Source organism: Balaenoptera ricei, chromosome 4, assembly GCF_028023285.1.
Source record: "Balaenoptera ricei isolate mBalRic1 chromosome 4, mBalRic1.hap2, whole genome shotgun sequence".
In the NCBI taxonomy this organism is placed as follows: Eukaryota; Metazoa; Chordata; class Mammalia; order Artiodactyla; family Balaenopteridae; genus Balaenoptera; species Balaenoptera ricei.
The window spans coordinates 119,819,049-119,845,371 of NC_082642.1; the positions used below are offsets into that span (position 1 = coordinate 119,819,049).

The following is a 26,323-nucleotide window of genomic DNA, read 5'->3' on the forward strand; positions in this document are numbered from 1 at the left end:
TTCAAAGTTCAAAGAGGTTTTAAATGTTAAACCTTGTGTTTTACATATATTGAATTCCTACTTTATTTTTTAAAGGTTACAGAAATTCATTTGAAAGTGAATTTTTAGCACTCTGAACACAATTTTCGAAAAAAGCCATATTGATAAGTAAATAAGTCAGAAAGACCTATCCAATATAGCAGGAATACTATATATTTACAATAAAAATAATGAAACAGAAGTATTAGATTCATTCTAGTAATTAAGCAAAAAGGTGCATAACTTGGGTAGGCTTGGTTTTATTAATATTGATAACTGAAAAATTAGGAAAGATGACATGATAGTTTGAGAATCTCATAAATATCTGCTGACAATTCTGACTAGACATCATGGCAATGGTTTCCTTGTATGTCTATGTTGGGTAAAAATTGCTTGAAATACGGGGGCAGTTCCAGAGCAATGGCTAGCAAATGAAAGGGAAAATATCATGGGAGTGGGCCTGAACCATGACATGTAAAACTATAGTTGAAAAAGGGTCATAGGACAGGAATGAATCAAATTATTAGCCATTCCAGGCATCAAAGTGGTAAGATTGGTTTGGGAAATAATGACTGCTGTCTCTCCCAGTGCCGGAGCAGCTGGGGCTGGTCAGTGGCTTCAGGGTACATGGGAAAAGCTTCAGGCAATGTGTCATCACAAATTTGAAATGTGGGCTATTCACAAGTCAACTGGAAATAATTTTAGTTAGTGATTTTTACTAAGTTTCCAGGGCTCAACACTACAGACTGGACCAGTCACTATTTGCTTGTTTTTTTGTCTGAGTTATATCATTAATCTGACTACTTAATTTGTCTTCTTGCAAAGTGAGCCTGTTGCAATAAAAGAAATTATTAAAATTATTCCATTGAATTGAAAAACAGTTAAAGCAAATGAATCTGGCCTATTAACCTCAATATTTACATTATTTTCTCCTTCACGCTCACTAATTCTCTGTTCTAATGTCATTTTATCAGAGAAACACTCTCTGATCGTCCTATCTACAGTAGCATTTCCCTCACACTGTCCACATTCCTCATCTTATTTCTCTGCCTTGCTATATCTTTACCTGTTTGTTTATTATGTGAAATACCACACTAGAATGTAAGCTCACGGAGTCAGGGCTTTGTTTTTATCTCTGGGTCCTCAGGTCTGAGAACAGTGCCTAGTATATTGTAGACACTCAAATATTTGTTGAATGAATGAGTGAATGAATGATGCACTGCAGAGAAAACTGTTCCTGCTAGAGACTGTGTGTAATATATTTACATAGAACCTCCTCACTCTTGTGTATCACTCCAAAATTATAGTTGTGATTTTTCTCCACATAAATCTGGATGGATTATTTTCACATGTTGAAATGTTCGTGCTATCCATCTCTCTGAAATGGGTGGCTAGAAAGTATTTGATCCCTCATTAAACTTTGGTGCACCATTAACTGAGATTATAAAATCTTCTAGAGTTTTCTGATTTGGGGATATATAGCTTTACTTTGTGAAGCTACATAAGACAGAAGCTATGTAGTGATCCTAAGAGACTAGAAAATATTGACATTATTTATTTTGGGTCCAAGCTTAAAATACATTACTATATGAAGGCCACTGATTAGATATTTACTTATTGCTTTTTTTCATTCATGTGTAAATTACATATGACATACACTACTTATCAAAATACTATTATTCTCTTTTTATATCACACAAGTTTTTGGTATGCATAGTTTTTAGTCCTTGAGAATTCTACAGAACTAAGGTTCATGTTTTCTAATATTTATATTCTTCAAGTGGAGTTATCCTGAACCAGAGTATTCAACCACTTAGCTTTTAATCACTTGCTTTAGCCCCTTGTTTTTTCTTGTCTTGCAGATGAAATTAGACAAGACAAAGCAGTAGTAGAATATTTCTGGCATCAACTTGGCAGACTCACAGAGAAAAAAAATAGAATAAGTTATTATGTAAAATAAGATTTCTTTATCCTATTACTCAATACATAATGCCTTTAATAACTTTTCATTTGGTTTTATCTTCTAAAAATTAAATAGGTGTTAATTGGCCATAGGGCAATGTGACACAAGACAGAACTTTTTTCATTCAATATAAAAATCCACTTGGCAATTACTCAGTATGCATCTCCATAACAGGAATAAAAAGAAAAATACTAATAATGAAGAATGTAACCAAGAACACATCATTTGGTTTTCTTAAATTTCCCAGTCAGTTTATGTGGTAATTATACCCCTAAAATGAATTTGGGGACTTGAGAACAGGATTGACTTTACGAGACACAGCATATAAATTAGATAAAAGTCTATATTTTCTTTAACTTGATCCTGTTTAAAACAGCAAATTGACCACTATCATCTTGGAATTTTGGATCTCATCTATTTCAACATACAAACATAATATATGTATTCATACACACATAAAAATGCTAACTTATCAAAAGTGGAATTTCATAAGAAAAAGATTGAAAAATTATTCAGTAGAAAACAGTTCTCACCAATAATACCATGCTTCTGATATTATAAAATAGAGCAAATCAGTAGTTCAGTCCAAAAAAATGGGAAACATGCCATAATTATACTCTGAAATTCACATGATGTATAACTAAAGAGAGGTAATCCATTTTTTTGTTTGTTTTTCTCAACAACAAAAATTCTCTGATGTTTTAATTTTGCAGAGCTAAATGCTCCAATCATATCCATCCCAAGTAAAATCCAGGGCCTTTTATGATGGTTTGCAACCTTAGGTATGCAGCCGCAGGTATGCTTTCAAGACCTTTCTTCAAAACATGTTATATCACATAATACTATATCATAAGTCAGATTTTATATCATTTAATAACTACTCAAATATTTATTTAGTTTTTAAGGTGTTATTTTCCTCAAAAAGTATCTATAACAGTGGTTCTCAAAGTGTTATCCAAGCATTTCTGGGGGTCCTCAAGAGCATTTCAGGGGGTCTGCAAGACTGAACTATTTTCATAGTAATACTAAAACTTTACACCTTTCTCATTCTCATCATCTCATGAATGTACAGTCGAATTTTCTAAAGGTTACAGGATGCATAATAATATTGTATAATAAAAAGTGTCAGTGTTTGGAATGTCCGTATAACTCAAGCAGTGAGAAATCAAGAGAAATAACTAAAAGTGTGTATTGAAAAAAAATTCCAATTTCCTACCCAATATTCTTATGGAAAACACAAAAAAGTGTATATTATTATCTCAGCTGACTCTTTCCTTTCAGGCATACTATTGAGGATATAAGGAAGGAAAACTCAGAGTACACTTAAGACAGTATCAAAAGCAGCAGGAGAAAATGTCTGATACGTTGTTTTAAGTTGTAAGGCTAAGGGTTTTCTCAACTCCTCAGATGTCCCCTCCAGTTTAAGAATCTTTAAATACAGAATTAGTGGATATAATTTCTATTTCACTCTTCTACCCTGCCTGTCAACCACGGAGGTGTTTTAAAAATGAGAACAGCAGACACCCTACATTCATTCAGTGGCATTGAATCAAATGTCTCTCATGATTTCTTAGTGCAATTACCCTCTATCTAAAGGCAACAACTTTCAGAGGAGCAATCGGAAAAGTATAATGCGTTGAGGCACTGACTGCTAATTTCTGAAATATGTTAAGTGTGATTAAAGTAACATGACTGGTAAAGCAGATTAACAAGAATGTGTCTATCCAAAAAGAATGCCTTGGCACACTATTTTAAATGGTGAACTTGTTTTTCTGAAATAACCATAATCATAGCATGCTAATTCGAATAAATAAGGTGGATGTCTAAGCTGAATAATCGTGTTTTTGGCTAGAAAAAAAACCAGACTTTACAACAATGTACTACTTTCCTTATTTATTAACTATAAGCTTATTGAAACCACAGATTTTATCTTAGTCAGGTCTGCTTCCCAAAATACTATATGCCTAAACAATTTTGAGTGATAGTATCATTTACGATCTAGTTTTAAAGATAATTTCGAAAGAGGAATTCCCCAAACATTTTGGACAATAGCAGTGTTCCTGCAGTAAGTACACATTCCAAAAAAGACAGCTTAGTATGACAACACTTATTTCATTGTTTCAGTGTCTTTGTTTAGAAAACAAAATAGAAGTCCTATTACTTTATAACCATACCTCATATTTTAGGGTAAATTATAAAATTATTGTACCGAACAAGGCTTATTATGGGAAATTAAATCAAAGATGTCTAAATTAGTCTAGAAATGCAGATGCAAATTACAGCTTCTCAGAAGGAAGTCAGGACTCCCACAGACATTTTGAGGAGTTCCAAGAAAATACAAGGATGAACACTGAAGAACTCTAATCAGCAATTTATTGGTAGTGAATGAGCCCGTTTGGTTAGTGTGGCTTTTAAGAATCTTCTGGGAATGAAGCATAAATGCAAAGATCCTATTGCACTTTTATTTCACAAAGGCTAAAGAGGAATTTTGACACATCAACATCATTCTACTAAGGTTGAAATAATCTTGTGGACCCCTTAGTCCTGACAAAGTAACAATCAGTATAAATGAAGCTCCGAAAGTTAACCGTATATAGTCTCCAGAGAGCAGATGATGTAGATTCGAATGAATCTTTCAAGTTTCTACAAGAGAAATTGTTTCTTGGAGTATCCTAGTGCAAGAGTGCAGAAGTAACCTCCCCAAAATGTGCCACTTTGGCATATGAATTTTTTTGAGCCAAAGGCAATCAAGACCCTGCTCCTTCAAGAGAAGCTTCTGCCTCTCCCTTAACTACCTAGAAGAATTTAAAACTTCTCCACCTTCACCCCGTCTCAATAAAAAAAAAAAATAAAAATAAAAATAAAAATGGGGCTTCCCTGGTGGCGCAGTGGTTGAGAATCTGCCTGCCAATGCAGGGGACACGGGTTCGAGCCCTGGTCTGGGAAGATCCCACATGCCGCGGAGCAACTAGGCCCGTGAGCCACAACTACTGAGCCTGCGTGTCTGGAGCCTGTGCTCCGCAACAAGAGAGGCCACGATAGTGAGAGGCCCGCGCACCGCGATGAAGAGTGGCCCCCGCTTGCCGCAGCTAGAGAGAGCCCTCGCACAGAAGCGAAGAAAAAAAGGGAGGGTCCTTTCCCAGAATGAGAATTATTACCAGAGATAAATTTCATCTGAGTGGCCCATCTGTATGGCAGGGCAAACATCTAATTACCCAACATCTACTCTTCTTATCAACTTGTGAATTACTTTCCTGCCCTTTGAAGTCTCAGGCCCTCTTTCCCACTCCTTAGCTCAAGATGGCATATATACCTCATTTTACCTTTCTGTCTTTGACCCTCTCATATATGTGAGATTCCATGCATACGAAATTAAATTTGCTTTTCTCCTGTTAATGTCTCATGTTGATTTGATTATTAGACCAGCTAAAAGAAGCTTTGAAGGGTAGAGAAAAATTCTTTCTCCCCAACAGTAGAAATTAAGACTAGTATTGAGAACAAGGATGAGCTCATTTAAAGAAAAGAGAGATTAGAACCTGAATGAATTACCGAAAAATAGAATATCTCAAATAAAGGCCTTTTCCCCCAAATACTTTCTATGAGAACTGGAAATATTTCTTGAATAAGGTGATTTTTGTAACAGAGATAATGCTAGCAAGAATACTTTTCATGGAGTGTGTTAATAGCTCAAATAGTAGCAGAAGGTTATGAAGAATATCTTTAGAATGCAGAGTAACAGTGAGTAGAATAAAAAACATTCTCTTCCAGACAACAAATATTATATATTATCATCTGTTGCATATGTTGTCCCCTGGAGTAATAATTTAGTCATAAAAAATGCTTTGCTGCAGAATGTTGGCTGACTAATTTTTCTGGTTATTATCAGAGAAAGAGCACTAAAAAGCACTATCAAGATACCCAAGTTTTGTAATTTTATCAAGTTTTCAGAGCTGTGTAGGAATAGTCACTGTTCTAAACTTAATTCAACTAGCTGCAAGGTATACAATTTTCTTAAATTTCTCTTGCTCTTAATCTAATGAACTGTGTTCTTAAGAACAGCAACATTTTTATGCAGAACACAGTTTCTAAAAACACTTAGATTCATGAACAAAGGTAATCTGCTATAGAGTATACCTGAAAACGGGAAATGCAAACAAGGGTAAAAGCCATTAGGAGAGTTCCAACTTCTAAATCAACACGTCTAGGGATATATCTGACACACAGAGCTTCTTTCTGTGTTTCTATCACTGTGGCTTTACTCAGTCTTGCATATTGAGCTCTTTCTCAGAGTGAGATATAGTTGCCATGTGACAACCTTAGTGGCTGTTAATAGAGTTATTGAGGTTGATGACTTCTAAAAAGAATGAGAATTTTTGTTTGCTTGTTTGTTTGTTTGTTTAATCAGGAATAAACTCTTATAATTAAACAAGAAGAAAGCAGCAGAAGCTGAATGTCTTTTTAAAAAACTGCTCATTCTCTTGGCTAGTGAGAGTATAATGATATGGCCTCATTTATATATTGTCACTAAAAATGAAAAGTGATAACAAACTATATGGAAAACAATTAAGCAATTCATGTACCAAAATCTTCACATATTTGTCCATATTTTGACTCACCAATTTTCTAGAAATTTATCCTGAAGAGGTAATGATAGAAAGGCATGAATTATATATCAAGATGTACATCAAAGTATTGCTAATAATAGCAAAACATTAGAATTCTACCCAGTTAATAGTACATTGGCTAAATAAATTATGTACATGAATAAAATGGACTACTATATGTTATTTAATAATACTGTAAAAAGAATATTTCATCATCCAGAAAATTCTGTATTTTATATTTCATGTTAAAAAGGGCAGATTACAAAATGAGACTGAATTTATATATAAAGAAAATACTGGATTTATTAAGTGGAAATCATTTTTTATATCAGTATACATATCATGATTTTTTTTTTCACCATATGCAGAACTGAAAATATTTTTTATATGAAAATGGATAGAAAAATATTATGGAAAGATAAAATTAAAATGTTAAAACTGGTTATTTTTGAGTAGTATCATTAGCCATGATTATCATATTTTTATTTTTAAAAATTTCTTCCATAAAAAAAAATTTCTCTAAAATAATAATATGTCAAAGAAATTTGCCAAAAAACATAAGAAGAAATAATCAAATGCACTTTGAATCAAAGGAATGCAAATTAACAGATAAAATTCCTCACAATTAGTAAGTAAATATTAAAAATAACGATAATATCTAATTTTATTAGGAGTGTATTGAAATGTGCTTTTAAAGTAGGCACAGACTCTTTAACACAGAAAATCTTTTAGGAATATATTAGAGGGAAATCATCAGATTCAAACAATTATGAATGCAGATGTATCATTTACACATTTGTAAAATATCTTGAAAAAATAGATATAGGGCTTCCCTGGTGGCGCAGTGGTTGAGAATCTGCCTGCTAATGCACGGACACGGGTTCGAGCCCTGGTCTGGGAAGATCCCACATGCCGCGGAGCAACTGGGCCCGTGAGCCACAACTACTGAGCCTGCGCGTCTGGAGCCTGTGCTCTGCAACAAGAGAGGCCATGATAGTGAGAGGCCCGTGCACCGCGATGAAGAGTGGCTCCCGCTCGCCACAACTAGAGGAAGCCCTCGCACAGAAACGAAGACCCAACACAGCCAAACAAATAAATAAATAAACAATAATTAAAGGTGCTAATAATTAAAAAAAAAATAGATATAATAATAATTTGCCCACTAATTAGGATTTGGTTTAAAAAATGATACAACTAGAAAATAGAATATATTAAACAGCTAAAAGTAAAAACAAATATTATTTATTGACAGTGAAATATATTCAAGAGGTATATTGCCAAGAAGAGAAATGAAGTATACAATTTGCATTAAGAATAATCTAATTTTAATTATTTATCATGCATATGTCTGTATATAGAGGTATGCAGAAAAAATTTGGAAGAACTGACTCACAAAGTTACAAATGTTCTGTGGGTAGCATAATTACAGATGACTTTCCTCCTTTTTATTGCTTTGTTTTAAAATTTTTATAATGTAAATATGTGTTACTCATGTAAGCATTAATTTTAAAATGGTTTAAGATTATACCTAATTGGATGGGGGTACTAAGAATTTATCCAATCTTTTCTAAACAGTGGTTCAATCATGACAAAAACATAGGTCAGTAAGACTTTAGACATGTTAGAACCTTGCTGCCTTTTTTGGGAGAATCATTGAACCAACGTATGGAATTTCAGAATTAATATCATTACTCACCTTATGGACAGTGACCATCTATTTTCCCAGAATAAGTAACAATATTTTACTTTTAAAGAATAAGTTTCATATGGGGGAAGATATAATTGACAATGCATTTTGGGATGTGATTTCTATTTATTTGTCAGTCAACATAATACAAGTTGCTAAACAAAGATAAAAGAAAAAAAAAATGAGTTACTCACTCTTGTTGTGTAAGCAGCTTCTGGGTCATCTTCTAGAACACGTGAAAGTCCAAAATCAGAAACCTTACACACCAAGTTACTGTTGATCAAGATGTTCCGAGCAGCAAGGTCTCGGTGAACGTAGCCCATGTCTGAGAGATACTTCATGCCAGATGCTATCCCTCGAAGCATCCCTACCAGCTGGATAACCGTAAACTGGGCATCGTGTTTCTGAGAAGTATTTCAAATGTACAATTAAGGTGTGTTTCTATTTCCTAAGATATATCTTGATTAAAATTTCACATACTGAATTGTAGAGTATATACATTCTAGTTTTAAGTACACCAGCCAGGACTAAATAGATGCAAGAGTAAAACAAAATAGTATAGTAGCTACATTACTTTGTAGCAAGAAGTAGCTTAATATTCTTTAACTTCAGGTTCAAAACTAGAACTTTGCTGGTCTTTTGATGAGACAAACTCCTTCTCAGAAACTTTAAGGTCATGAACAAAAAAATAAAATGGATCCTGTGGCTATTTTAGGTTTGTATTTATTGGTTTGACTGAATGTTTATTCTTTCTTCTTGTTTTCCTATATTTTATTAATTGCTTCAAATATGGTAGATTTTACATCTTTAATTATCATAATAGATAATTAGTTCAAAATTAGTCAAAAATATTTACTGAATATTTGTTTTTCTACCCAACCCTGAGTTATAGGTCATAAAACTGAAAGCAATAGGAGATAAATTCAAATAGTCCTGGATTTAGAAAAGTTTCTAATCTCCTCAGATTAAAATAGAACTATACAGTTTATATGATAGATAGATAGATGATAGATGCATGCATACATACATAGATATATAAAAAATAAAATCTAATGTCTAGCAATATCTAAACAAACAATAATTTCAGAGGAAAATTTATTATAATTTTAAAAGAATATTTATTATAATATTTTGAATTACCTGACTTGCAAAATGTTTATTTTTGAAATATGTTTGTGAAAATAATTTACTGAAACCTTTATTCAGCTCATGAATATTAAAATAAATAATATAATTTCTTATTCATAGAAAAATTAGTATTTTCCTCCATGATTATGAATTATACTATATATCTTATCTATCTACCTATCTATCTATCCCTGTCTATATAATGCTGAAAGCACCTTGAGGATAGGGTCTGTGTTTGTTTTTTTTATCCCTTGTTTGTAGTGACTGGTGATTGACAGTGTCTTTTTTTTTTTTTTTGACAGTGTCTTGTACTGTGTAAATCTACTGAACTTCTTTGAATGTAACATTTGCTGATATTAGTAAAACATAAATTTTCTAAATGTAAACAACTGAAATTTATATGTAAATATATGTTATATATGTATATATGTATGTATATATTATGATATATAAGTAATGATATCTCTGGATTGAGAATACTTAGGCATTATAGCACATGCTTAGTTTGTGAGTGGACAGTACTATGTGAGAGATAGAAGGTCTTCTATCTTACAGTAGATGGAGGTTGCTTTAAATAAAGAAATGAATATTTCTGTCTCACATCAATGTTATTTATGTCTTACTTTAGAATCTTTAAATTTTTTAACCAATGTGAATCTTGTCTGAATAAAAAGGCTGAAGAAAATTGCACAAATTTGTTTTAAAAATATAAATGATTGACATTTGGATGTTACAAGATAAAAACGTAATTTTACAGTCTTCCTTTTGCTATTTAGTCCCAAAAAATTCAGTTTTCTTAAAACTTTGATTATCTAATTGCTTAGCATAATATTAGAGGTTATCTCTATCATTTTCAGCAATTTATTCCACATTTATATATGTGTGCAGATAAATAAAGATAAGGTGGAGATATGTGAATGTGTATAAAATCTTCTACTTACACGTAAGAAACTGTCCAAGGAACCATTCTCCATGTATTCTGTGACAATCATAACTGGTTTACCTAGGTATAGGTAAATAATAAATGTATAATCATCAGTAGAGTTCAACAAATATCATGCAATGAACATATATAATACATTTTGATGCACTTAATGCATTAAAAAATATGAATTTTTCTCTGTCCTCCAAATTTTGCCAAATTACAATTAAAAAGAAAACTAGCTTTCAATAGAAAATAAAACTAAAAAAAAAAAAATCTAGAAAGATTGGTTTTCAGAAAAGGGCCTATGACCTATATGATATCTAAACTGGCGTTTTGGTATGGTTTTCCTTAAACACAAAATATGCCCTTTTCTTCACTCTAATTGCATTTTAGCTGGACTATAAAATCAAATATTTCTGTCTTCAAGCCCAAGATAGAGTCAGGAATTCCACAATCATTTACACTCTCTACAGATATATGCAGAGCTATATGCTAGGTGTTTTCTCTTGTGCTGGTTAGTCAGAAGCAAGTAAATCAAAGTCCCTACCTTCATGGATCCTATATGTGAATTGGACAGAACAAGACTAATAATTATAATCTGTATTCAATTAACACATTAAAAATTATAAAATCCATGCTATGCTTAAAATAAAAATAAAAATAAAATTGCTCTTGGTAGTAACTTGTAATAACCATTTTGGAAATATGGGCCTTAAACATCATTAAACATTTTAACAAGCATTTAAATGTATTTGTACAGTACTTAGTGTGTGCAAGGTGCTGGTTTAATTATTTTACATATACTAACATTAATTATCATCATTTCCACTTTTTACTTGAAAAAAACTGAAATATATAGAGGGTAATTAACATCACACAGCTAATAAGTATAAAGCCAGCAGTTGCAACCTGAATATATTATGCTGTTACTTTTGGAAATGTACCCTGAGGGAAACATTTAAAATAGGAAAAAGCATTAGACACAAAGACACAAAGGTGCTAAGTATACTGATACATAGATCTACAAATAGAATAAATCTTCAACTATAGGTAATAACTGAGGCAATTGTTGGGTGTCAATTCTATGCATCATTCCAAATTGAAAGAATGACTCTGAAGACTATAGCACTTTCAGAAATTATTACAGTAAAATGTAACTCCAATTTCAAAGCCTACACATATTACCACAGCATAATTCACTTCCCTTATTGTTGCTATGATATTGTTTTAACTATAAATCTATCGTTTTACAAAAAGAAAAAAAAAAACCTCCCTTCTCTTCCAAGTCTAGAAGATCTGCATTAAGTCTTGACTAAGCATGAAAAACCTTGAGCACATAATAGATTTTAAACAAACATCCATGTACACCTCACTGTAGAGCAAGCATGATTTTTTTCATGTGTTCCTTCTACATCATGGTTTGTATGCCATTCTGATGCCAGAAAATAGCTTACTTTCCTTGTTTTACCTTTCATCGGTGAAAACTCTTAATTCATACTGGTTGTGAATTATGGCTTAGTACCGTGAAGATTATATTGATGCTTACTACGTTTAGTATGTGAATATATACTAAGCTGTATGTCTTATTTATTTAGGGGTGAGGAAATTATTTAAATTCTGTAAAATTTCTTAGATTTTCATATATGTAAAAATAAATTGACACAGCAATTTATTGTCAACTGAGACACTGATTTAGTTATATACTTTGGGTAATATATCAAACATTATACATGCCTTGGTGTAACACTGGTGTAAAGCTTTTTAAACTTAATGTTAATAAAATTTTCCACACGTTCAAAAAATAATCTGATAATGTCTGAAAAGTCATTTTAGTCAAAACCTTGAGCCTCCAGACTTGCTTTTTCAAAATTTTAATTAAGCTTTGATTTAACAATATTCAGAAAAAAAGAGAAAATTCAACATTTCCTTGGAAACTTCTATTTCTCCTGAACTGGTAAATAAATACCTAGGAACTGACCCCAGAAAACTAATCTGAAATGAAATGAATGAATAATCAAATGAATGAAATCCTGCACATGCATGTTTTCCATACATCACTATAAGTGTATGTTTCTTCCTTAATATAATTCTTGGAAGAATAACATGCTCGCAAAACCCAACGCAGCCCTTGAATGTAGTTACAGATATATTGTTTCCCACAGTCAACTCTCAATTACAGTGGCCAGTTACCTTGTTTGTATACTACCCAGACCTTTGCTTATCACTCTTTTCCTTCTGGCTCTCAGCCTTATGACCATTTCATTTCTTGTTAGCATGTCTGGTAAAATGTTTGGCAAGGGAAATAAAAGTAGCTGAAAAACAAACCAGTCAATTAAGCCAAAGCCCCATGACCATTCAGAAATCAGAGCAGGCTGCATTTAGCTCTATAATTTAGGTATTTGTAAACCCATCAGTTAAGATGGGCAAGTCTGAAAATGTGCTTTGCATTAAGTTCAAAGATTCAGCAAACCCAAATGTACAGACAAAAAATAAACAGAATCAAATATTCTACCTTGGAAAGCAGGATCTTCACTTACTTTTCCTTGTGATTTTGATTATGATAAACAGAGTTAAAGGAAAAGTGCAATAGTGGTGAGAACCAGTTCTAATATGTATTAAATGTAGTTGGAAATTATTTATAAAATACCAGCTCATCTGAACATGATGCAATGTATTTCTATCAAAGTTTGCACATTCTTTCATGTGTATTTTGATTTAGAAATGACATTATCAGCTTCTTCAAGAACCTATATCATTCACTGCCCTCAGAGATCCTTAAATACATCTGAGTATATATATTAAAATCAATGAAATTATTGTTGTTTGGCTGAAATGAAACTCCACCAAAAATCAGCATAACAAAATGTGCAGTGGAATTATGCTTTTGTTCTTAAATTGATTTATGAGTATAGATAAAATCATGATCTTTCATAATTAAAGGGTTAAAGGAAGCACATCAGTCTCTTACAATCAGTTCGTTTCCCCAATGGCTCAGAGATATTTACTAATCATTTTGTTTGCTGACAGAACAAATGTGATTCAAAATGTCTAAGAATTCCAAGTTCAGCATTATCTATTTCACCGCCTTCTTAATCACATATTCTATTAAAAAAAACCAGCAGGATAATGTGATAAACATATAGCTATATATAGAAATTTTTATTGCAATTATCAAATAAATGTTGGTCTTAGATTAAAATAGTTTCATTCAAACATAAAATATATGTATCAATGATTTAAATGTTATAAACTATTGAACTGTAATTCATTTCCAAAGGAAATGCTATTAATTCCTACTAACAGTAATTGTGTCTTACATAGTCTGTCTGTTTTTAAGACTTACACACACTCCAACACGAGTGGGATTTATAAAATCAAAACCTTTGACCTTAGCAGCCAGTACTCATTACTAGTATCATGTAATCAAATCAGGGTGGAAGCAAAAAAGTATAAATAGGAGAAGGAAAATTGAAATTGAAGAAAGTACACAAAATATGCCTCACTATTCTCAGGAAAGAAGATTTGAATCACTATTGATTAGAAACTAGAAAATGTTTTGGTTATAGATTTCCATGTACTATAACTAACTGACTGATAGAAATATTGTAATGAACTGAATTAGAGTATTTTTCTGCAGGTTTCCCATTAAAACATATAAACATACAGGACAATCTTTTCCAAATTCCATTTTAATCAGGATGTGATTCATGTTAAGAATGATCCCTATTACATCCACTGGTCTATGAGTTAACCAGGGCAGGGACCAACTCTAGTTTGTCTGTAGTTCTAAATCCAGCTCCTAACAGTGCCAGTTAGAATAGATCATACCACGTCTATTATTTCAGGCTAGCTAAGGATAGTCTCTCTCTTCAAAATCAGGCTAAGAAGTACTTTCTCCAACTCTTCCTTAACCAGCCATACTCTATTAATCTTAACACATCGAATACTTTACATTAAGCTGACTTTAAAATTTTAAAATGTATTTATGCTTAATTTGAAATGAAATTAATACTTTTAAGGAAAGGACAGGAACAATATTTCTACTCTCCCTTGTATTGTCTATTAAAAAATATGACATGGACTTGAAACAAGTGCTGAAGAAAAGCTTTAGAGAGAGGCAAACAAGAAATAGAAATAATTTGGCATTGTCACTAAAGAATGACAACTTATTCCAGTAATATTTCCTTATCATATGTGCTGACAATGCAAACAAATGATTAAGCTCTTGGTGTGCAGTGGACACTCACACCAATACAGAAGTGTTTTCACTGTTAGAAATCCTCTTAATGGTCTGCCCATGTCTTTCCTCAATAGTACAAGGTTACAGTTAAGTTGCATTATTATTGTTTTTTAATTTGTAGAAAATAATCCATCCCTAAATAACAACAAAAAGCACATCAGTCTCATCCTATATAATTCCTTCTATTACACTAGGTGAAAAGTGACCAATGGAAAGTCTTCTTGGATGGAGTCTGAACATCTTTTGACTAATGGTGTGATGGCAGAAATATCAAACATTTGCTAAAAACAAGTTCCATCTTTTTGAACTTCAACTAAAATTGATAACACATGTTAGTACCAAGTTCTGAGCAGGACTGTGCCCCCAGCTTTCTGCTACTTTGAAGATCAGAGACTCTCTCACCTTCTCTTGTTTAAGATCATCAAGCTCAAAACCACACTATTAAAATTGTTTATGGCTTAATTCAAATAAATGAAAATATAATTATTGAATAAAGGGCTTTCTCTAACTTGAAAATGATACATTATAATAGACTTAGTGTTTCAAAGCACATAATTAATAGCAATATTAAAAAATTATCTTTGAGCCAAAAAGGAATTGTTTTCAAGAATTTTCTTCTGCACTCCCAAATTAACTGGTAAAATCTTCTCAAACTCAACCAGAAGTGGTAACTTAGATTGCATACTTCTGTTCCACCTAAGAACATATTCTTATGGAATCTTATTTGATCTTACAAGGACCTGGAAGTAGTAAAGTAAAACTGCTAATTCCATGTTACAAGTGAAGAGAGTCAGTCTCTGGGGGTGGTTTGATTTGTCAGATGTCTCACAAACCAGTAGAGCTGAATCAGAATTTGAACTCTGACCTTCTGATTCTTAATCCAGATACCAATATGCTTTCTTTTCTTCTTTAAATACAATTTGTTCATTAAATTATAAGCTCTGTATCTCTAGGTGTGCGTGTGTGTGTTTCTGAACTTTGCAGGTGGATTGTTTTAGCAGTCATATACTCTCAGGAAACAAAGAAAATGATAGGAGTGGATTAAATAATTTATTTGGTGACAAAATTGCCTTGTTTATATATTAAATACAACTTATTAACTTTATTCTAAGGCATTTCTATTTCCTCTCAGTTGTAACAGGGTGCCAGACTTAGAGCTTTTAAATATGCCACTAAAAGAGTTCAAAATCTAATTCTAGGTCTGCTACTCTATTATGCTTGCACTATGTGAGATGACTGGGATTTATATAGTCAGATTTGGCAGTCTCTTGCATGCTTATTTGACCAAGGAGATATTATGAAATTTAGAACTTTCACTCTAAGAATAAGGCAGCTGTAATTCATATTAGAATGTTACAGACTCCTACTTGAATAAGACATTTAATGTATAATACCTGTGATTTTTAAAGGTCCTTTTTTTTCTTAATGCATTTTTTCCTGCATTTTGGTCTCAGGGGTTGTTTTATGGATTTCTTTGCCAGGTGACCATAATTCATATTTGATTATTCCATTTATATCTAAAGAAGATCTTATTTATATATATCTATATCTTTATTATATATATCTTTATATCTAAAGAAGATCTTCCACAATAATTATGGTTTAATTTTGCTTATCATTCAGTAAATGAACTTATAGGAAACAGCTAGCAAAACCAAACAGTATAATAATAACTCATAACACTGGGAACAAAAAAAATTGAGAATTTTGAAAATTGAGAGTTAAAAGAAGAATGGATACATAAGTACAAGTGAGTTTCCTCTCCCAATGGGCTCAAGATCTGAAGGACAACCACTTGGTGAGAATGATATGGAGGAAAATAAAAGGTTAAATGGCTATTAAAAACCCAGTGAGACATGATTCTATAGTTCTAAGGATATTAAGTAGGATACTCTATAGATATGGTCTTGCCCTGAAGGAACAAATATTTCATACTTTTTCCCAATCCTTAGTATTTTTATTATTAAAATTTTTATTATTAAATATTAATAGTATTTTTATTATTCATTTTTTAAAATTAAAAAGACATTTTTCATCAGAAATTATTTTAGTGTTACAACTAACGTAGCCTCATTTTTAGGAGTACAGAGGGAAAAATATGCTTCTAACAAGACTTAATATGGGCTTATAGTTTATGGTTAAGTTCTCCTACATTGTTAAATTCTTAACCACACTTATTATATTAAAAAACTCTAAAGGAAATCAAAGTATATTTCAATTATACCATGCTCTTGTGAGTAAGGAATTGCCTTTTTACTCATACAAAAATGATAATAGGTATTAGTGCCATTTGGAAAGTGCTCCACATAATGTTAAAGAAAAATATCATTGTGAAAAATATAATGTGCCATGTCTGTTGGTAACCACAGAATATGTAAATATGGTGCCAATGAATTATCCCCTAAAGGATGCCAAATTCCCTGCCATATGCTGTCTTTCACTCTAAGAAGTCTGTTACTGCCAATTTAGCTTATTCTTCATCTTGTGCCCCAAAATCTTGAGAAAAACAACATCCCAGAGCATTCTCAAGTGGTTTTCATTGGAACTGGAGCCAAAAATCACATATATGTCTCATGGGATCCCTTTTGAGCCTGGATGGAGAAATCATCATGGAAATAATTTCAGATCTCTGTCGCAGGCTGTAAGCCAGAGCTTCCCCAGAGTAGTCAAGAATCCATCTGGGACTCTAGATGAGAATTATTTGAAATCCACAGAGAATGGAGAAAAGGGTTTGGGTCTAATATGATTCCAATCTTTACAGCTCAGAAGCACTCCCAAAACTCTCATAATTTCCCTAAAGCCAGGGGGGGAAATATTTGGAAGCTTAAATGAAACTAGTGAACAATAAAAGAAAAGGCAGCTAGCCGGGAGTTCCCAGCAATTTCTGTCAAAATTGAGTCATTGTTTTTTCCTTGCTACTCTACATAACAGAAAGTTCTACACAATTCACTTAACTGTAGTTTAATCAGCATGTATTACTATAGTCCAATATTTAGCTCCTAAATTTGTAAAGCTTTTTAAGGTCTAGAATAGCACTGTCAAAATAATACTAGTTAAATGTCTTTGGTCTCTTGTCAAAGAAATACATGTTAATCCTTAAACACTGAGGTTTTGTTTTTGTTTTTTGATTTTTTTTTTTTTTGTTTTATTTTGCTTTGTTTTTGATTAGGACTAACAGGTACTCATGAAAAAAAGACCAAAATTCTTAAATTATTGACTTTGGGTTTAAACAACCTCTGCTCAACATACACAAAATCAGTCTTATGACTTCTCTTACTTTTAGTAACAACTCCCTCCAGTCGAATGATATTGGGATGGTCAAACTGTCCCATAATGCTTGCTTCTCCTAAGAAGTCTCTCCTCTGCTTTTCTGTGTAGCCCACTTTCAGGGTCTTGATGGCCACTGAAATCTCTTTTTTTGAAGGAAGTTTTAAGCGACCACTGCACACCTCTCCAAATTCACCTGTTAGAATGCAGAAGAACAAAACAAGAAAAGGTAAGAAATTATATTATAAAAAATCATCAGTAGGGAGCAACTGTTTTCTCTCAATAATTCCAATTCAATAATTGACCTGCAAGATGTACACTTGTAGGCCTCCAGATTATTTTGGAAGATGGTAATAAGAAACCCCAGGACATCCACACCCTGGTGGAAAATGGACTTTGTGATAAGCCTCATGTATTTTGAAGTACTACACTATGAATAATGACATATGAAAGAATAAGAGGGAAGTCAAAAGTTATATCTATTAGATTTTTTCATTCCTTGTTCTCATAGCTGCCATTTCTTCAGGATAATCAACCAGCACCAGCACCAATATAATGGGTTAAACACTGGATTAAATTTCAGATGTTTATCAGTATTCTGTTTTTACCAGGGCCAATTTAGCTATAAATTCCAGCTCTCTGAAAATGGGAATAAAAGAATAAGCTATCAAGTCATTTTATGGAGTAGGGTGTGTTGTATTATTCACATACTAGTTGTAAAGTTCTCTGGGGCTCTGGCAAGAGAAAAATAATCTAACAGTATCGAATCGTATCTAAAGAATTACTGTAGAAATATTTTCTTAGATCCAATGTCTTCAATAAAAAAGTTGTCTTAAATGCACAATCAGAATTTGTTGAATATGGAGTGTTGCTGACTTTTACGTAGTCTAATTTAATTGATATAAAATTGCCTAGAACTAGTTTGGTCACTATCTTCACATACATTGTTATTGAGAAGATTCACCCATAACGCTTTCATTTGATTTTGAGCTCCTTGAGAGCAGAGACCCTTAACATTCATTTCTCTGTCTCCACTGCTGCCACAGTGATTGCCATAAAGTAGTGCCACGTACTGATTGTTCCTCATTCAAGGAAGAAATCCTAATATTGTGTGGATTATTAGATGGATTTTGTACAACATTTTAAAAAATAGTTTTTAACAGCAAATGAAAGGTTTTTCTAAAAAGAAAAATTACATGATCAATTTTTAGGCTCTCTGTGGAATGGAAAAACATTTTTGGTCCAACCTTTTCACAGTGAGTTTTTGTACAGGGCCCATGCCCCATGGGTCAGCCAGAAAGAAGGTGTCAAGTAGTGAGATACTTCTCTATTTTTCATCCAAGTAAGTCCTTCAACCCACAAAAGCAGCAGTTTGTCCTAATGATTTATCAACTGCATCCCTACAAATGACTTGCTTCTCTCCAGGAAGTTCTAAACTCCCTTAGACTTGACTCTCCCTTCCTCAGGAATCCAGTCTTGCCACTGTTTTCAAAACAATGACTTGTACTGTAACTTGTCAAAGTCACTTAATGTCCAAAAGCAGGTATTCATACATTTATTTAATAAATATTCATCAATTGGCAACAGTATTACAGATACTATGAAAAACACGGAGGTATAATGGTAATAAAGGCAGATCTAATTTCTTCCCCTCAAGGAAGTAGAGATGATAGTAATATCTGCAGCTAGAGTGTTTTTTAGGATTATGGGGAGAATTAGGGGCAGAACTTGAGAACATTCAATGATCTTTTTTAAATCAAAGGAAGAATATGCCATTATAGATGTGTGAGCATTAGGAGAAGTTATGATGCAAAGTAAATCATTGCTAAAATTTGTAAACAAAACTGAGAGTTTCTTTCTTTACGCAGGGCTATCGGAACATTGCCCAAAACCCCAGTCCACTTTGTGTAAACATTAAGTTTGGGCAAACCATAAGGAGGCATCCATCATGAATTTTCATGTTCTGAAAAAAAGTTCTGCCATTATCATGGATCAATAGGGTGTAATGGATTGTGTTTTAAATTTGGAAGTCATGACCATTTATTCTAAGTGACAAGTCACTTGTTAGTTTACAGGACAGACAGTACAGAACTGTGATATAGAGCATGGATTCTGAAGCCGGATTCTCTAGGGTCTAATTCAGCCTCTGTCACTTATTATCTGTGTGATTTTGAGTGACTGTCTTAACCTCTCTGTGCCTGTGTCTCCTTATCTATAACATAGGGACACCAATGTTGTCTACTTCATAAAATTTTTGTGCAGTTAAAGGAATTAATGTACATAGAATGCACTTAGAAGAGAGCCAGACACATAGTAAGTGCCATCTAAGTGTTAGTCATTCTTTCTTCTCTGAGTTCAAAGCTACTTTAAGAAGGATAAATATCTATCTACTTCTTAAGAGTTAGATCAAGGTGAAGAATAAATACTAAAGTTCTTTTTAAAATGTCAAATTCTGTGTTAATGTAAAAAGAGATGGTTGTGATGATGATGGTGATAACAAGCTTAATGTCATATTGGACAAGTATTTGTAAAGGAAAGAATGTTGTGAAAGTACCTCACTAGGGAGATCAAGGGGAAGAGTTTGAATTTCAAGTGGCCCAATTAGTGTTTCTTCCTTTGTTCTCAGTGGGAGAGCTGGACATATGAACATGTTATCTACCTTCAAAATTCAGAAAATGGTGCTTCAGTAATGCTAGTATTTTTTAAAAAATCATAAAATTTAGAAATGTGATTATTTTATCTGATAAATACTAGAAATTGTCACAAATACATTATACTAGACATAGAAATGTTACATATTAATTCAATTCTCTTTATAATAACTGTTCTTAAAAGAACAGTGTTGGAAAAATTAACAAAGACTGGACAAACGCAATGCCTGATTTTTCCATCTAGCCAATTTTACATGGTTCAATTAACTTTGCACCTGTAAGAAACAAAATTTAGATCCTGTCATTTCTAAATAAAAGCACAGCTACAAGAAGTTCATTTGAGAAGATACTACTTGATTTTTTAAATAATTAAGTGCATCAGTGTTTATTTGCCCGTTGAAATAAAATATGCTTTATGAGAATGGGTACACTGTATTCTGATTTAAGGTACATAATGCACAATTGCTCAAAATAAAATTTCTTATGCTAATTTCATTTAAAACAGGAAATAATGCACTTGTGTTTAAGTGGAATGACCCTCTGCACTAGTCAAAGCCCATTCTCCTTCCACTGTTTTAATAAGAGAAGAATAATAAAAAGACACACTGAACAATGCTGTTGTGTCAGCTAAGCACTATACATGAATTATCTCGATTAATCTTCAAAAAAATCTTAGAAGGCACTATTGTGATCACTAGTGACTAGCATAAACTTTGAAGTTGAAAAGTACAAGCTTCAGATTTTGGCTTCCTAATTAATATCTATGTGACCATGGGCCATTCAAATTTTCAGCTTTTGTTACCTCATCTGGTGAAATGGAGATAATAATACCTATTTAAAAGTCTAATAAAATTAAAATCATGTGACTGTCTAGCACAGAATAGGAATTAAATATTTTCTACCTTCAGGAAACCTTGAAATAATGGTTGGATTGAGGAATAAAATTAGGAATTTTGGTCATTATGAATTCCTCACTAACAAAATTATGCTACTGTGAGAAAGTTAATTCATGCCTCAATTTTAATTTTGTAATTTGCAATATGGGTATAATTCTTCTGGTTATTCCATGTATAAATGAGAGTTTCTGTTATACCTATTTCTTTGTATAAAATTTTTGACAGAAAACTAAAGAGTTAGTCCACATATAGTCTTCCTGTATATTTAATTGACTGTGAAAGTTCTGTCATTGAATAAAAGATTCAGCCTTTTAACAATAGAAGATAGGTGCTAATCAATTTAGCATGATTACTAATTTTTTGTGGACAACATTATTTTTTTTAATTTTAAAAGGTATAGGAAGTGGGTATATAAAAGAAGGCTGGTCATGAGTGGACTGTTACTGAAGTTGCTGTAGAAATGGTTACATGCAGGTTCATTATACTATTTTATAATTTCATCTATTTTTGTAGACGTTGAAAATTTTACAGAACAAAATGTTAGAAAATGATAGCCTTCAAAATCTTGATTTCATATTCTATCTTGGTAGTGACAAACCATTTAAAGGCTAATCAAGACAGACTAGAGGGCTTCCCTGGTGGCGCAGTGGTTGAGAATCTGCCTGCTAATGCAGGGGACACGGGTTCGAGCCCTGGTCTGGGAGGATCCCACATGCCGCGGAGCAGCTGGGCCCGTGAGCCACAACTACTGAGCCTGCGCGTCTGGAGCCTGTGCTCCACAACAAGAGAGGCCACGATAGTGAGAGGCCCGCGCACCGCGATGAGGAGTGGCCCCCGCTTGCCACAACTGGAGAAAGCCCTCGCACAGAAACGAAGACCCAACACAACCAAAAATAAATTAATTAATTAATTTAAAAAAAAAGAAAAAAAAAAAAGACAGACTAGAATTGGGAGTATGTTTTATAAAGAAATCTTCCAGGTGAAGCATAACCAACCTTGAAGATATATATATTTGCAAACAAAATAGGCACAGTTTTATAGCCCTTAAGGTGGCAAATGAGACTATTGGCTGCAAAACTCTGAAAATGCGGCGTATGTCTAATTTTTTACAAATATGTTTGAAGAAAGAAAGTAAAAAGAGGAGCTGTTTTAATCTTTAATGAGCGTCAAGGATTATTAAGTGATTCAGTAGAAATAGCCTTTCCCTTTATCTCATTGATCAGATACCATTTTTAATGAGTATGCTTTGTCTCACACTACTATGTTCTAGACACCTGGCTTTGTCAATAACATCTGTGTATATAAGCTTTTATTAATGCAGAAGGCCCCAAATTTCAAGGTCGCAGTATGTCTGACCTTCTGGACATTGGCTGACCTTCTCTCATCACATTCCCAGTTGAGTGTGCAAAGTCTTTTGCTGCATATGCTACTGCAACTTCCATGCTGGAGAACAGTGCACTCTTGTGGGGCACCATTAAAACCAGCATGACAAAACCCCTCTGCACCATGGAGCAGTTGACAAAGCAGAACTACATAAATGAAAGAGTAATCAGTATATATCTGGATTAATTTAGGCTGAATTAACATAGATGTACAGTGAATGTGTATATTCTTTAGTCTTAGACTGTGAAAAAGGAAGTATTTATTCTAGTTTCCTTTTATGAATTGCTAGTTTCATATTTTCATATTACCTGCACACGGAAATTTTAGAAGATAACATTAAGAAAATTAGAAGAGAAGATTTACGAAACTATCATTTTATTTAGATAATATATGAATTACTCAGATTATCCTGCTTGAATAGTAAATACTACTTGAGTTATAAATAATTCTTTAGTGCATAGAAAAAGAAACAGAAAATTATATGCACATTTGTGTAAAAAAGCATCAGTCATATACAGAGTACTTGTAGAAAATGTGATCTGATACGGTATACATAATTCAAAAAGTTCATTTTTCAGTCTTTCACTCTATTTACCACATAGACATAACTAGCTTGTGTTTGTTTTTAGAGCAATATTGAAGAATGAGATGACTGTGTACAATTATTGTACAATATTGTTTATTTTTACTTTTGAGTAGTAGTTTTATTCAAATGCACACTGCATATTCTGTGAATACCATATGTTTATGTGTAATTGTATAAAATACTGTTATTTTATAAATATCTATAATTTTTTGGAAATACTCAACTGCTATTAATAATATCTATAATTTTTTGGAAATATGCAACTGCGACACCTATTAACACTCCATAGGTGTTTGTTAATGAATTTGTGATTGAGCAAATTAATAATTAGAACAAAAGTATGTCTATATGAAAACAAGCTTTAATACAAATACTTTAAAACTATATACCATTACAAGCAAGTATTAAAATGGAGCACTTCACATTATTTAAACTATCCTCTCAATATAGTTGTGATGGAATTTGTATAAAATATGTCATTTTTTATTTTATTTTGTGTTGTCTTTGTTTTTTAATTCCAAAGAAGATTCTAGAATTACTTTTTTTCTACAAATCAAAATTTTCACTTAGTGGGCTCATTTAAAGTAAGACACACTTTTATCCTGTTATCCCCATTTAGCCAGATAGACTTTGTGACACATGATCAGCGTAGCCATGGAGAGATTGAGCTGCTGCGGCTGCCTCCTCTGAAATTCAATGAATAGAAAGCTGGCCGTGGTCTCTGAGTCTGTAGGTCTGGCACCTTTGAAATCATTACATTCCATTAAATACGCCTTCATTTATTTACTGCCTGCCTTTCATCATGAAATCAGAAAATGTCCCTTTTCATAGCAATATACTTTGGCCTGAGAACCTGAGCAGTCAATTTCAGGCAGCATTCTTATGCATAGCTGTAGATTTGTAATTAACATACTAGGTTGACAGTGGGATTACTGCAGTGGTTACCTGCTCCAACAACTTTGTCAATGGATATGTTGGTGGCATCCAATTCCTTAGCAAACTCATGAACTGCTTGGGTAGGGTCTTCGTAAGTGTGCGGGTCAACGTAAGTCCTGAGACCTGGAAGTTTTACTGTTTAAGGAAAGGAAGAAAGGCATTTAGGAAGAAAGGCATTTATAAACCTTTACTGTGAGAATTTATGATAACATTATTGGTTTAAAAAAAAATCCCTATGACATTAAACCATAATGAAACAGAAAGAGGTACCACAAGGAACTTTCTCTGTAAAAACACTAGAAGGAAAATGGACATTCAAGGAGGGGGTTCTTGAGGAGAGAAAAATGGTTCAGAATTGAGTAGGCCTAGTAATTACTACCAGTAGCAGCAGTGAGTGAATGCCATCACACTATCACACATTTGTGACTCTGTAAACAGTGCAGTAACCAAATATCTATTACAGTGCCACATGTGACAATAAAGGAAAGCTTGTGACATACTTTCATAAGGAGGAATAGCTGATGTAATTAGAGGATATAAAACAGCATGTCTTTCATCTGACACTATTCTGCTTTTATTAACAGTCACAATCAAAATTCCCCACTGCAACTATAGATTTACGTTAAGCTGTGAGTTTACGTATACATAATATGGGTATTATATGTATATACTAGTATAGTTTCAATTAACTGAAATCTTATTATGTAGCTTTTCAACATAGTTAAAAGCAATATAAGTGTTCTCTATAAGTTTAATGATTGTGGTAAGGAGCTAAATTCCAAACATAAATCATATTTATAACTTATTAAATATAAACTTTCTTCATAGTATATTTATTTATTGAATTTTTCTGAAGGTGAAAAATTTTCATGATGTTCTGCAATTAAAATAGCACAGACAAAAGATACAGGAGAATCATTTTGGATTTGATATAATATTAATAAAATTCCTATCATTTGGAAATATAATTCATATTTGAAACAATTTGGAATGTTCAAGAAACTAACTTTCTCTGAAAGAAAACTAAATTTTTAAAAAGGAAACCTAAAATCTATTAAAGTACATAAACATGCTCTAACATTAAAGGACACTGTAATTTAACTGCCACAGTATATATACTAATAATATTGACTTTGATTTTTAATTTTCATAACAGTGAATAATATTAGTAAAATTATTTTAGCAAGGGACATGGATTCTTTCTTTTTTTTCTGTCACTTTTTCCCAGCTTTATTGAAATTTAACTGACATAACGTTGTGTAGGTTTAAAGTGTACAATGTGATCGTTTGATACACATATATATTGTGAAATATTTACCACAATAATATTAAAACATTCCTCATCTCATAATTACCTTTGTTGTTGTTGTTGTTAGCATGAGAATGTTAAAACTCTACTCTCATAGCAACTTCCTAGTGTACAATACAATAATGTTAACTAGAGTCACCATGCAGCACCTTAGATCCCCAGAATTTGTTCATCTTCTAACTGAAAGCTTGTACTGTTTGACCAACATCTCCCCATATTCCCCATCCCTCAGCCCCTGGCAACCACCGTGCTACTTTCTGTTTCTATGAGTTTGATATTTTTAGATTCCACATGTGAGTTCATAAAGCATTTGTCTTTCTCTCTCTGGCTTATTTCATTTAGCAAAATGCCTTCAAGGTCCATCCATGTTGTCACAAATGGCAGGATTTCTTTCTTTTATATGGATAAATAATATTCCATTCTATAAATATACCTCATTTTCTTTATCCATTCATCTGTCAATGGACACTTAGGTTATTTCCATGTCTTGACTGTTGTGAAGAATGCTATAGTAAACATGGAGGTGCAGATACACCTTTGAGACAGTGATTTCATTTCCTTTCAATATATACCCATCAGTGGGATTGCTGAATCATGTTGTAGTTGTATTTTTAATTTTTTGAGAACCCTGTATACTTTTCCAATATTGGTGATACCAATTTACATTCCCACCAACAGTGCACCAGATTTCCTTTTCTACACATCCTTGTCAGCATTTGTTATCTTTTGT

The 26,323-nt window shown here is 32.7% G+C and overlaps 1 protein-coding gene across 4 annotated transcripts in view; it reads right to left on the reverse strand.

Moving 5' to 3' along the window:
• Window positions 1-26,323, reverse strand: part of EPHA3 (EPH receptor A3) — a 367,043-nt gene that overhangs the window by 31,387 nt on the left and 309,333 nt on the right. For all 4 annotated transcript variants that reach the window (XM_059921355.1, XM_059921353.1, XM_059921352.1 and 1 more), the window contains 4 exons: window positions 24,294-24,419; window positions 17,843-18,028; window positions 10,342-10,403; window positions 8,467-8,676 (listed from right to left, as the gene is read on the reverse strand). In XM_059921355.1, coding sequence (XP_059777338.1) covers window positions 8,467-8,676; window positions 10,342-10,403; window positions 17,843-18,028; window positions 24,294-24,419 — 584 coding nt within the window. The remainder of the gene's footprint in view (window positions 1-8,466; window positions 8,677-10,341; window positions 10,404-17,842; window positions 18,029-24,293; window positions 24,420-26,323) is intronic.